Raw genomic sequence first — 13776 nt, forward strand, 5'->3', positions numbered from 1 at the left:
AAAATTGCTTAGAATTTAGATGAATAATTTTATCAAGGTAAATGATGAATTATAGTGCCCATCTTCATATATGCTTTCCTTATATTCTTTTCTACTAACTAAGTATAAAACAACATTATACTTTGTGTTTTCCTGTTTGGAAAAGCCATGAAAGCTACCTTTGAAATTAGAAAGAATAAGTTAACCAAAACTTTGACAGACACAGTATTAAAAATATTGGCAGACTAAAACCCAAATACAATCATCTAACCACCTTACAAATGTCACCTAGGATAATTTGTTTTGCTGTTATTTGGAGGCTCATTGATGCCTAAGTAGATGGAAATTCTATAAAGGTAGGCACTTAAATGCAGAGTTCTTTGGTTTTCATAGGAAAGGCGGGCAAGAGAAAACTTGAGGTTTTCTCTGATGTTAGAATTTTTATAACATAGTTTTAAGTACCAGCTCAGTTTATTAGTCATTCAGAGGTTTTCATTGTGGAGCTCTGGTTTGCCACATATCATTGTTCTAGAGTTAAGAGTTTACATTCTTTTCAGGTAATTTTGAATTCCTTTACATAAATGCTGAATAAACAATGTTTTCTCTTCTTAATGTGGAGATACTAAAGAGAAATTCTGGTAATCATGGTGGAGGGAAGTACACTTTCTTCTAAGAATGGTTCTGCTGCTGTATTGTTCTAGTCTAAAAGTGTGCAGAGAAATTCTCAGTCTTTTATCCTCTTCTCTATTTAAAATTGAATGTAGAAGTGTCATAAGCTAGACTAAAGTGGGTGGGTATAACTAACACCTTGTTCTGTGTCCTTGGTAGGTGAACAGTAAGATGTTTTCAGGAATTTCTGCAATGAAAATGTCTAGATTAATCTAGTCTCAAACTTAGTGACATATTCTTATTTTGCTTAGAGCTCTAACATCTTCCTTTAGGGAACGAGTGTGAGTAGAAACAGCCTAGGCTTCGGGGTCCGACTCACCTGGGTGCAAATCCTAACTGTCAGTGACCTTGGCATCTTGGAGTCTCAGTTTCTTTCTCTGTAAAATGGGGTTGATATGGTTATGAGATGAGATAGATACAAAGTACAAGCATAGGGCCAGACATGCAATGAACATTTAATACAGCTTAACTCCTTAAGGACAGTTTGGGTGTTATTACTTCTTTCTAGGTTAGAGTTTCCCTAAACAGTCTAAGGGAGATGATCTGAATTTTGTAGAGATAAACATTTTGTGTCTGTTGTTTCTGTATCAGTTTTTGCAAAAATTCTTTCTAATGTCAAATTCATCTCTTATTTCAGTTTTTCGTGTGTATACCCTTTTTTATTTTGAAGTAATAATTATTTTTGTGGTTAACAGTAAAGGACCTTCCTCTGCCAAGATTTGTTGCTTCAAAGAATGAACAGGAATCTCGTCATGCAGCCTCATATTCTTCAGATTCTGAAAATCAAGGGTCTTATTCTGGTGTAATTCCCCCACCACCGGGCAGGGGGCAAGTGAAAAAGGGATCCACAAGCCATGATACTGTCCAGCCTCGTACATCTGCAGATCAGCAGGTAAGCACGTGCGTGTAAATGCTATCAGTTGATGTCCTGTGCGAATGCATACACTGAAACATTTATTGAGTACCTTAGTAATGAAAATGTTACCTTAAAATTTAAATTTTAAAGTAATGATGTTCTTTCTAGGAACCCGTATCCCCAGTAGTTTCGCCACAGCAGTCTCCACCAACTTCTCCACACACATGGAGGAAGCACAGCCGCCATCCCAGTGGAGGAAACAGTGAGAGGCCTCTTGCAGGACCTGGGCCATTTTGGTCTCCCTTTGGTGAAGCACAATCAGGTATTTAGAAATTTTTTAAAAGTAACATTTATTAAGGGTTGTAAATTGAAGAAAACTTGATAGTGTTCCTTTAAGAGTTGCCTCCAAGTCAATTTTTAATTATACGTTAAGTGCCTTAAAGAGACGCAAAAGCCAACTGTGAAAGTTTCTAAGTAGATATATCACTTTGAAGAGTGGTAATTGCATTTATTTATATCTATGATGCTTAGACAAAAGTTTATCGGTATCAGATTCTCTGAAGGGTAAAATGAAAAAATAAATATTCCTAGGGATGTATTCCCAGGTATAGATTATATTAGTGAAGGGGGAAGTACACTTTGTTGTAAAAATGCTGCTGCTGCTATATTGCTTATTACAGCAATAAATTGGTTGTACCAAACGAGGTATAATTTTAAATTGACAGAAAAGATTCCGTTTTGGAAATTGTTAACATTTCTTCAAAGTTAGCATTAAAAAGAAAACTTTTATATGTGTGTGGTGATTTGTTATCATTAAAAACCTGGTAACTTTATTTTTTTTTTCCAAAAATGAGTCAGCATGTTTACCCATTCTGCTTTTAGGTTCTTCTGCTGGTGATGCAGTATGGTCAGGGCATTCTCCACCTCCACCTCAAGAAAATTGGGTCAGTTTTGCAGATACTCCACCAACCAGTACTCTTTTAACCATGCATCCTGCTTCTGTCCAGGTGTGACATTTTATTGGTATTGCATTTTTATTTGCTTCATTCAGAGTATTGCTGCAGTCATTGTTTTCCTATTTTGCTGTTGCAAATTTTATAAATGCAAGTTCACTCTTTTACACAAAAACAGAACTCTGCGTTTTCTTCAAGTCTGTTTTCATTGGAATGTTTCACTGAAAGTTTTGGCTGATTTTCTTGCTAATTCCATAGTGAAGTTTTGAAAGGTTTCTGCATCTAGGAATATATTTGCTTGGCTTTCTTAGCACATTTTACATAACTTTCTGTTGCTTACATATTGCTGTCGTTCTACACATTTATATAATCACTGTGCAAAAACGTTTAATAACCTATATAACAAATATGTGGTTTGCTGATGAGTTTGTGAAGACTTCTTATTTTTTAAACATCCACAAAAAGTAAGTTTTACTTTCAAAGATAAGTAACCTAGCAATCTTGGTCCACGTAATCATATAGATAGATACTGTACTGAGGAAAAAATGTTTCATTACAGGACCAGACAACAGTACGAACTGTAGCATCAGCTACAACTGCCAATGAAATTCGTAGGCAATCCAGTAGTTATGACGATCCCTGGAAAATAACAGATGAACAAAGACAGTATTATGTAAATCAATTTAAAACCATTCAGCCTGATCTAAACGGATTTATTCCAGGTGAGTTGTTAAAAACAGAAGTTCTTCAAGATGGGATAGGACAATCTTAATTTCATAATCTCAAAAACATGGTTTTATTGGTCAGAGATTATAAAGGATAAATTAATTCTCAAATTGCCTAAAAACTTTATAATCGCTGGAAACCAAAAACATGACATGTACACATCTTAAGGTTACCTTTTTCTCAGTGACAAAAGTCTTAAGACTCTTACCTCACATTTTATCCTTGGAGCTGTAAGTTCAGAATAACATTAAACAACACTGTTTTAATATTTCAGGATCTGCAGCTAAAGAGTTTTTTACAAAATCAAAACTTCCTATTCTTGAACTTTCTCATATTTGGTAAGTGTGGTATATCATTAGTTGGGTATTGTGGGTTGTTTCAGAGGAGTTTATAGCAGGTAGATTTTTGAACTTTAAAAAATAAACTATTAGAGTAACGTTTTCAAGAATATTCTCAAAGAACTCAGTATTGCCTTATAATAGCCAGCTTCTCTCTCACTCTTTAGAAAAGAAATAAGTGATAACACTGTAGTAGTTCTTTAAAATGTGCTATAAAATTCTTTAAGCTGTATCACCTGTTTCTTGTTGAAAGCATAATGTGTGGAATAAAAGCTAGTTTGCTCATACATGGTTATGTTTATCACATTTGTTTTTTAACAAGTTTAGTAAGTCCTATACCAAGGCATGATCTTAAGGACATGCTTAGCTGCCATTTAAATATAGACTGAGACTCAGGATAGCTGCTGTGTAGTTGAAATTAGCCATTAAAACACAAATTACAATCACAAATTGTTTTTTAAAAACAATTATTGGATAAACAAATGTTATTTCTACTGTATATCAATGAATTTCTTTACATTCTAAATTATTTTGTTATTAAGGTTTTTAGAAGCATAGGATGCTATGGTAGGAAGTAGGTAGATAATGCCTAAAACCGAAAAATCAAGAACTAGCGATATATGCATGCTATTTATGTAGTTTAAGGTAATGAATAAAAAATGGTTGCATCTGCAACCAGAAAATCGACATCAGGGTGGGGCTGCTCTTTCTTTGTATCAAGCCTTGTAATTCTATTGGATGCTTTAAAGTGCATACATGTAGAAGTTTGATAACAATAAAAACAGTTTTTTAAAATTTCAGTGACTTACTAACTAAGCCTAGCTTTAACTAAATCCTGTTACTAAAAATGCATATGGTTTAAGGGTCATTTTTTGGTGACTTTATTTATTGGGACTGTTTTTTCAGCATTTTATTATGAGAATTTAAGGCATACAGAAAAGTTTAAAGAATTGTTCCTTGAACACCCATCTGCCCGCTGCCTACAGTTAACAGTTTGCTATATGTTTTATTACATATCTTTCCATCTATGGAATTTTAAAAATTATAGATTGCTATTTTCTGGGAAAGGATTTCTGTTCTTTTTGAGACCTAAAGGGAGTCAAAGCAGAATATGATTATATTAATAATAAGTTTTTCTTCTAGGGAACTCTCAGACTTTGATAAAGATGGAGCCTTGACACTGGATGAGTTTTGTGCTGCTTTTCATCTGGTAGTTGCTAGGAAGAATGGCTACGACTTACCGGAAAAACTCCCTGAAAGCTTAATGCCCAAACTGATTGATTTGGAAGATTCAGCAGGTAAGATTGGGAGCTGAAGAGACCTGATTGCATGCCTTAATAAACATAACACTTGATTCTTAAAGCAAAATAAAGATGGACGTTAAAACTTAGTTTAAGAGCATAGACATTTCATCAGAAGCACGTAGATTTGCCCTCAGAATAGGATGTACAGGCTGAACCTGGATTAATGGTTTGGCTTATTTAGTAAACTTTAAATAAAGAGATAAAGAATACATGCCACTATTTCACCTTACACTAGTGACTTGCAGAGATCTGAAGAGCATTTCATAGTGTCTTGTTACTTTGCTGCCTTTAATTGCATTATAAATTGAAGTGGGTAAAGTAGCCTGTCTTCATTATCAACATTTTTTCATTTAATGCATCTTGATTTGTTGAAGGGAATGCCTGGTTTATCCTTAGACCTCTGCAGTCCGCAAGCATTTTCCTTTAAAAAGCCCACCTCTTTTCTTCAGACTCTAAAGAAATCTGGGAAATTTGTATTTGATTGTAGATAGTGCTTTTTTTTTAATGTTTACAAGAATGCTTTTATAAGTGCTCATATTTACTGGTAGCTTTCTTTAAAAGGAAATAAGACTACAAGGGGTAAAAAATGAATATGTTTTTCTCACATTCTGAATGAATAAGAGGAAATTAATGCTAAATTCTTAATGCGCCTAATTAAAACTAAATTATTGTTTTCAATTTTGCTATCTAAATTCTCTTGTATTTTATGTTGGAAGGAATTTTATGCTTTTAAAAAGAGAAGATAGAATGGAATTTGGCTCTTAAAAGGGCAACGTCTGTTTAACTCAGAAATGCAAGTCATCTGACTTCACTGTCTAAATTATACGGAAAGAACCATGTACATGTCATTACTGTCAGGAAGAGAACAGTCTCCTTGGAGTTAAGAGTCTGAGTGTGCTTCTAGTTTTGCTAATTACTCTGTGACCTTCCTTGGGCAAGTTCTAACCATTTACTCTTATTTTTTCCTTCTGTTTCTCCACCTGAAATGTGGATTTGATGCCATTCATATTTTAAGACCTGAATTGTATCCTGACCTTTTATCAACCAATAGGTTGATTAAATAATTTACTGTTGATTTCAGTTTTTTAGAAACATTATCCTGTGAGAATCCTAGGATTTGCCTAATCATTTCAGGTAGTTATTTGGCGTCAGTTACCCTCTAACTTGAGCTGAAAGCTAAGTGTTTTTTTCAGATAATTTTGCTTCAGAGTTCTTTGGTTTACCTAATTAGGAAATAAACAAAAATCACTTCTTTATTTAGCTTTTTGCTAGTAGCCAAAAGGGAAGCAATTTTGATAGCTACAGACTTGCTGCATCATTGATTTATAAATTGGGCTCGTATGTAGAGTTTTTCTATGACTTTAAGTTTTTAAAAACTGATAGCATACTAATACAAGAAATAAGTCAAGCTTATTATATGTCATTTTCTAGAGACTTGTCTGATCTTGTTATCTATTGGATTCAGATAGGTGAATCTGGCTTTTGCATGTAGTCAGTAGAGTCTTTTTTTTCTTTCTTTAATTTAAGTAAAGTCTGGTTCTTTGTCATGTTGATCTACTGACGGAATTTTAAGGCTGATGATGCAAGAAGTTCTTTCCTGGGCATTTGTCTTTTTACACCTGTTAGATTTGTTTAGCAAAGAGACACTCTGGTTTTTTGCCTGCATGTATCTATACACTGTTGCTCTAACTATAATTTTAAAGGTGTCAAAGACTCAGTTTTTTCCAATTCTAACATAATATTATATGGTTTCCCAATCAAATTTATTGTAAACATTTTGACCACACAATATTAGATTAAAATCTGCTTTGCCTACTTATAAATGATCAATTTGGAGTTCTATTTTGAGGTGGGAAGAACCATTTAATCTTTTTTCTCCTACCTATCATAAGCCTGAGATTCATGACACAAAGTCCTTTGAATGTAGAAATTGTCATGTGACACTGTGATTCAATCAGTATCCTTAAAAACCATTTTAAAATAGCTGTGTTTTTAGAAGTTCCCAGTTAAAGGAGGCATACCCAAACACTTTCTTTTGGCTGACCTGAGAACTTATCATAATTATTCCTTCTGTGGAGACTTCGTGCCGTGCAGGCAAAGTTGGTTTCTATCTTCTCTGATCTCACACAGCATATTCTATGTGCTGTTCATTATGGCACACATTATGCTGAATCCTGTTCTTTTTTTTCCTCTTTCTACCACTATACTCTGAGCGCCTTAAAAAAACAGGAAATGTATCATATTCATTGTAGTATCCTCAGGACCTAGCACTTTGCAGGCATGGACTAAGTAGCTCAGTAAATAATTATTGAGTAAATTATGCTAAATGTGTGCCATTTTTAAAGTAGGGTTTTTTCCTTAACATTTCTGTCTTTGGAAATACAGTCGTTTGTTTTAAGTTTATGATGTTGGGACATATTAAAATATTAGCTCCACAAGTATTCTATATTTACAATTTAAATAACTCTTACAGAAAAACAGATGATGAATAATGATGACTTGGGTTACAGTTGCTTGAAGTAACAAGCTAAGCTTTCTGTAGGCATGCAAACATAGGTGGGATATATATGTATTTTTTCCAAAGTCATTTGAACAGATTTATAGGGTTAAATATACCAGATAAAACAGAACAACGAAGGACCAGAGGTAGAAGTACTTGTGTAGACCTGAATTAAAATATTTAACATTGAGCATCACTGAATTTGACAGCTGGAGTAAATAAAAAGGGAAACTTGACTTTCGTTGTCTTATAAAAGAAAAGATACAAGAATTCATCTGTGGAAGCTTTCTGAAGCTGAATTCAAGAAAGAATGGTAATCTTCTAGGAATAGCTATCTTTTTTTCTAAATTTTTAAAATTTTTATTGGAGTATAGTTGACTTACAATGTCGTGTTAGTTTCAGATGTACAGCAAAATGAATCAGTTATACATATACATATATCCACTCTTTTTTTAGATTCTTTTCCCATGTAGGTCATTACAGAGTATTGAGTGGAGTTCCCTGTGCTATTCAGTAGGTACTTATTAGTTATCTATTTTATATATAGTAGTGTGTATATGTCAATCCCAGTCTCCCAATTTATCCCTCCCCCCTCTTAGGAATGGTTATCTTCTATTAAAAAAAAAAAAAGATTAAGGTGACCTGCTATCCTACCACAATTGTATCTTAAAGAAAAAAAAAAAAAACACGTTGAGTTATTATACATTTTAAACTCAATTTCCACCTCTTTTTTTTTTTCCACCTCTTACACTCAATTTCCAAAGAATCATCTTTGTAGCACAGTTGCAATTTTACGTATATTTTTTGCGATTATTTGGTCAATCTCTCTTAAACTAGATTAGAGGTTCCTGGGCAGATAGTAACCAGATTGGTCTTGTTCATCATGTTTAAGCACCTAGCAGGGTGCAAATTGAGTACACATAAGTAGGCGTTCACATTTTTGAAATGACTAAGTTGGCTGAGCCACTTGTTGTTTAAAACTGTTTCCTGTCTTCACACCACACTGCTCACATGAGCACCTCAGTAGTATCTGCTTGAGATGCTCCGAGAGGTAAAGGAATTTGTTCACTATTCTGTGTCCTCCTCCATAATCGCTGCTTTGTACAGTAAACTTGAGCATGTGTTTCATTGTTGTTGATATGGTGCATAGCATAGGTCCCCAAGCTCCTAGTGGTACTTTCTTTTTTTTCCTAGCGGTACTTTTAACATGAATATTTTTAAAAGCCAGACTTTTTATTTATGAGTCATTTGCCAAAAATACATACTTGAGACTAGCTTGATGTGAGTTAATCAACGTTAAGAGTTTCTCTTGTGTTCACCCAGAAAATTTTAACATTAAAGCCTGCAGAAGTAACACATGCAGCTATCTGTTTTTACACAAGTGCATTCACACTGTACATCCTTGATTTTTTTCTAATAATGTTGTACATCTCTGCACTTTGTTACATATAGAGCTGTCACATTCTTTATCATAATTAGTGAATGTTCCTTAATTCAACCAGTTTGTTATTGATGGAATTTTCGGGTAGTTTCCTGACTTTACTTTTAAAATGGTGTTGCAAAAAAAAAGATACGTATATTTTTGCTTTGTACAGAGAACCTCGAATCTTTGTTTTGGAAAATTTACTCTCCAAGTGCCTTTAGTTGCAGAGGAAAATGAAAATAGGCACTAATATTCATCATTAACTTTACCTTTTCATCATTAACTAACCTAAGGAATTAATTCTCAAGCCCCCCACCCCATATATGTATACATTCTTAACACTTTTGTCATTTCTTTTCAGATAGTGGGGTATTGGAGGTGATGAATCAGTACAATTGTAAATACTGGCAAAGGTGCACCATTTAGTGAAACTGGACAAAATAATTAAACTCCTCAAATTCCTGGCAAAAACAGTGACAAACAAGGCTAGCTAATACTTGAAGGAGAAAATCTCTGCAAGAATGACACAATAGGGGCTTTTAAAAGATTATGGTTTAAATATCAGTGGATTTAGTAAGAGTCCCTGGGAATATTTAACGATACCCTTAATTATTTTTTGCAGAAATGAGCTTTTTTCTTTAAGATTGTGTTGTGAAAGTCAAAATGAAGTGAAGGATGTCCGTCTTGCTCTGTTAGGACGAGAACTCCATGGAAATAAATGGGAGCCTTGTCTTCTTGCTCAATACTGTATCTTTGTTTACTATATTTACTTATAGGCCCTCAGTAAATGTTCACTGACGGAATTCATGCTTTTATTAATTTTGCCACCAAATTTCACCCAAAATCTTTAACATCTTTTATGGTTTGTTCTTTATACTCATTTTCTGTGTAAGTCTTGAAGAAAACGCCCCAGTTTAGTTGTTTTTTCTCTTTATGAAATTTTAATCCTTATTATAAGTGGATTAACTTTAAGTGGGCTTTTTCCATTTTTAGCTATATTTAGATAATGGAAACCTCCTGTATATCTGTGGGTAATATTCTTTGAAGTATAATAGCTGAGCCAAATAGTATTTGCTATAAAATGTTGATCAGTACTGCAAAAAAAAAAAAAAAAAAGACAACAGATGCAATTTAATTAGTATTTGGGGTAAATGTTTTATTGTTTTCAAATCTTGTTGGACATGTTTTTACATTCATTTTTTTAAAATCTTTGGTTTTAATTTCAAAACTAATGGACTACTACATAGTCCTTAAGATCTGTTTACTGAGTAAGTTCCCATTTTATGGAGTATTGGGGAGAAGTGGAATTAATTTTGGAAATGCAACTTAGTTTTTCGATCCATGTAATATCATTCAAGGCAAACAAAGCATATCTTAAATTAAGTCTTTAATTTCTTTCTGCATATGCATTGCTTATCCCTGTCTTTTAAGTGTGAATGAAAAAGGTACTATTTATAGGGGTTTTTTTTAAACTTAAAATTTATCCACACCTGTTTTTTTAAATTTTAAATGTTTTTTTCTTGTACAAATAATATTCACTTCTCAAATAAATAAAAGATATATTTACTTTTTGCTTAGATGAAGCTGATAAATGAAATTAGAACCTTGAACCTACATGATTGAAGAATTCTTCCTAGATTTGTTTTGCTACTTGAAAAGAAAATAAGTTTTAAACCATAAGACTTTAGGGAGTGTATATATTTCTATTAGATTGATAATAGCTGGCAGTCATTTTTGAAACAATTTTTTAGTATATTGAGTATAATACTAGGAAAATAAGAGAAATTTGGGATGGGTAGATTATAAACCTAGAATGAAACTGAAAGAGTTTCTTTCTCTTAAAGAGGTTGTTCAGCAGGTACACTGAACTGAACTGAATCTGGGAACTTTTTAGGGTCTGTGGAGCCTAGAAGGATAAAAACTACTGACAGTGTTTTTATTTTCTAGTGCGATCCTGAAAATAAGGTTTGCACTTTTCATATTATCATTACTAACTTTTAAATGTAGATTGACAGTACATCAGTATGATCACACTGGGTTGTGCCTTCCAGGCACACTTTTATACATGGAAATACTTTTTGCATAAAAGCCCTTTTGGGGTTGACTTTAACAAATAATTTAGGCTCATGCTCTTCTTTTTCAGCCCTGATGCTCTGATGATGTCAGGGGCAGAGCAGAACCCTCAGGAGGGAGGCAGGGTTGACACAGTGTTCCAGCAGGAGGCTAGGTTGGAACACTGCATCAGGTAAGAGTAAAACTACACCCCTGCCTCCGTAAGGATACAGTCTTAAAGACTAACTTTTGTGGGCGGCTATGAAGCTCTTTGTTGGAGTATTTATAAGGAGCCAAGTTGAAGGAAGTGTAGTTTATTTACAGACCTAATGCCTCTTCCCAGACTCATGACTGTTAGTTTCTAGAACATAGGTAATTTGCTCTTTTTCTACTGCCATTTGTCGTTCTATATATGAAGTTAGGAAAGAAGCAATGTGTAATTTTGCTAATTTATTCCAGAGATAATTTTTGAATTTTCTAGGACAGTGATTTTTTTCAAACTTTCTCATCTTAGGGACCCCTTTACATTCTTAAAAATTTTTGTGAACCCCAAAAAAGACTTTCTTTTTGTAGATTAGATCTGTCAATAGTAACCCTATTAGAAATTAAAACTGATATATTTTTTAAAAATACTTACTGCTTTATTTTAAAATATCAAGAATGAACCCCTTACATATCAGCATAGGTATTTTTAGGAAAATAACCATATTCTCCAAAATAAAAAAATTGTGAGAAAGGTGGCATTGTTGTACACTTTTGCTAATCTCGTTCGTATTGGGTTGAATAGAAGACAGCTTAGAATCCCAGCTGGCTGCACTCTGCATTCAGTCTGATGGGTGTGTTACTCTGTTTGAGGCATGTCAGGGGTTGGCACACCAAGCCCCGAGGCCAGGTCCAGTCTGCTGACTGCTTTTGTATAACCTGCGAGCAAAGAGTGGTTTTTGTTTTCAAAAAAGAATTAATATTTATCACACATGAAAATATATGAAATTTGAATTTCAGCATCCATAAATAAAAATTTATTGGAACACAGCCAAGCCCATTCCTTTGTGAATTACCTATAGCTGCTTTTGACAGCAGCACAGTTGAGTGGTTGCAACAGAGACCTTATAGCCTGCAAAGCCTAAAATATTTACTGGCTAGCCCTTTGCAGAAAAAGGTTGCCAGTCCTTAGTACGTGAAGAAAATTTGGCCTCACGTAGTAAAAGGGAGGACTATTTTCAGATAATTTTGGATATTCTTTGGTACTGCACCAAAACTCAACAAATGGTAATTTCTTAAAGGTTAATTGCAGTGTAAAAGCTGAAACCATATTAATGAATTGTTTGTACTGTTACATAGATCTGTCTTGCACTTTGAATGAATCTTTTACCCATGCACGGCTTTGTAACATAATGCACTGATTATTTGTAAAATATCAGTTCATTGAGTTGTACAGCTCTTTCAAATGTTGGGACATTTTATTATAAAATATCAAAAAGTGTGTTTGTTAATATCACAACCTATCTTATCAAGGAAATACTGGGAAGCTCTTGAGCTTATAGACATGGATATACATTTTCCAAAATTCTAATCTTCACTTAAAAGCTCAAACTTTGTCATTAGGAGCAAATACTGAAAATTGTTATTTTCCTTGAAGGGACAGGGTCACTTAATCCATTTTTGAGAAAATCCCTGCCTAATAGCCATGTTTGAATAATTACAGTTTATCACCTGTTCTTTCAAGAATAATAGCGTTCCATGAAAAAAGTGGCCTGTTCAGCTGACATCTGAATCACACTGAGACAACCGTTGCACTTTAATATGGAGAAGTGCTTCATATCTGTTTCCCATTTTGCCACAGAATATTTTAAAAATGTGTTTCCAGGGGTGAGATTTAATAAAATTAATAATTTTTACTGCTTAATTGTGAACGTCCTTCAGTGAAATTGTCATGCATATTTATTGATTTATTTATTTTTACGTATTTTAACTGGAATGCGTGGTGGTAAAGAATACAATGACTGCTATATTGTAGCAGTAATCACTGTATATTTAGGTGCCACTGCCTTGATTCTTGCTAAGAAGCTAGCAGTTTTACCCACCATTGCTTTTGCACCATCAGTGCATATGCCAACACAGAGAAAAAGCATTATTACTATTACAAAATAATTTTGACGTTTTAGACCCCCCTAACAGTGTCATGGGGACTCCCAGGAGTCCATGGTTCGCGGTTTAAGAATTGCTACTGTAGGAAAATAACTGTATTGGAATGACTATGAAGTATAATTATTTGGGTGAATAACACTTCAGTTCTTAGCCTCAAGGGGCTGGACCCACTGCAGCCTGGTACTAGTGAATCAAAGAGGTACCCAGAATCCATCCCAAATCTGAACTTCCCTGCAGTGGGGATGGTGTACACTCTGGCCCTAAATTTGTCAGTAGAAGACTAACAGGAGAACAGAGGTCTAGACAAGTCAAATCAGGGCCCCAGTTTGCCTTAAGGTGACATTTGAAACTTAAATAATAATGCAGTATGACTTTTAAATAGGTTCTTTTGAAAATTAATCATCCTATAGTTAATACTATTTTTATTCTATTTTTCTTTTCTTTAATATCTGCTTTGGGAGATCTTTTAAAGACGCTTCTTCATTCACCATCCTTCTGACAGAGTTTCACTTCTGGTAAACTATCAAATCTATAGCTATTATCCTTCTTTCTTTAACTCCCTTTCCTGTTGGTTTTTTTTTGTTTTGTTTTAATTTAATAAATTTATTTACTTTGTACTTATTTTTGGCTGCGTTGGGTCTTTGTTGTTGCACACAGGCTTTTCTCTAGTTGTGGCGAGCAGGGGCTACTCTTTGTTGCGGTGCACGGGCTTCTCATTGCGGTGGCTTCTCTTGTTGCGGAGCACAGGCTCTAGGCACGTGGACTTCAGTAGTTGTGGCACGTGGGCTCAGTAGCTGTGGCTCGCGGGCTCTAGAGTGCAGGCTCAGT

At 34.2% G+C, this 13776-nt stretch overlaps 1 protein-coding gene across 15 annotated transcripts in view; it reads left to right on the forward strand.

The window, feature by feature from the left end:
• Positions 1-13776, forward strand: part of REPS1 (RALBP1 associated Eps domain containing 1) — an 80040-nt gene that overhangs the window by 39586 nt on the left and 26678 nt on the right. For 7 of the 15 annotated variants that reach the window (XM_082474612.1, XM_082474614.1, XM_082474613.1 and 4 more), the window contains exons 3-8: positions 1344-1540; positions 1673-1826; positions 2387-2511; positions 3017-3179; positions 3458-3521; positions 4665-4819. In XM_082474612.1, coding sequence (XP_082330738.1) covers positions 1344-1540; positions 1673-1826; positions 2387-2511; positions 3017-3179; positions 3458-3521; positions 4665-4819 — 858 coding nt within the window. Of the gene's footprint in view, positions 1-1343; positions 1541-1672; positions 1827-2362; positions 2512-3016; positions 3180-3457; positions 3522-4664; positions 4820-13776 lie in introns of all 15 variants that reach the window. The other 8 variants (XM_082474602.1, XM_082474603.1, XM_082474611.1 and 5 more) reach the window with 3 other exon arrangements.

This window comes from Balaenoptera physalus, assembly GCF_965194825.1.
Source record: "Balaenoptera physalus genome assembly, chromosome: 9".
Classification (NCBI taxonomy): domain Eukaryota; kingdom Metazoa; phylum Chordata; class Mammalia; order Artiodactyla; family Balaenopteridae; genus Balaenoptera; species Balaenoptera physalus.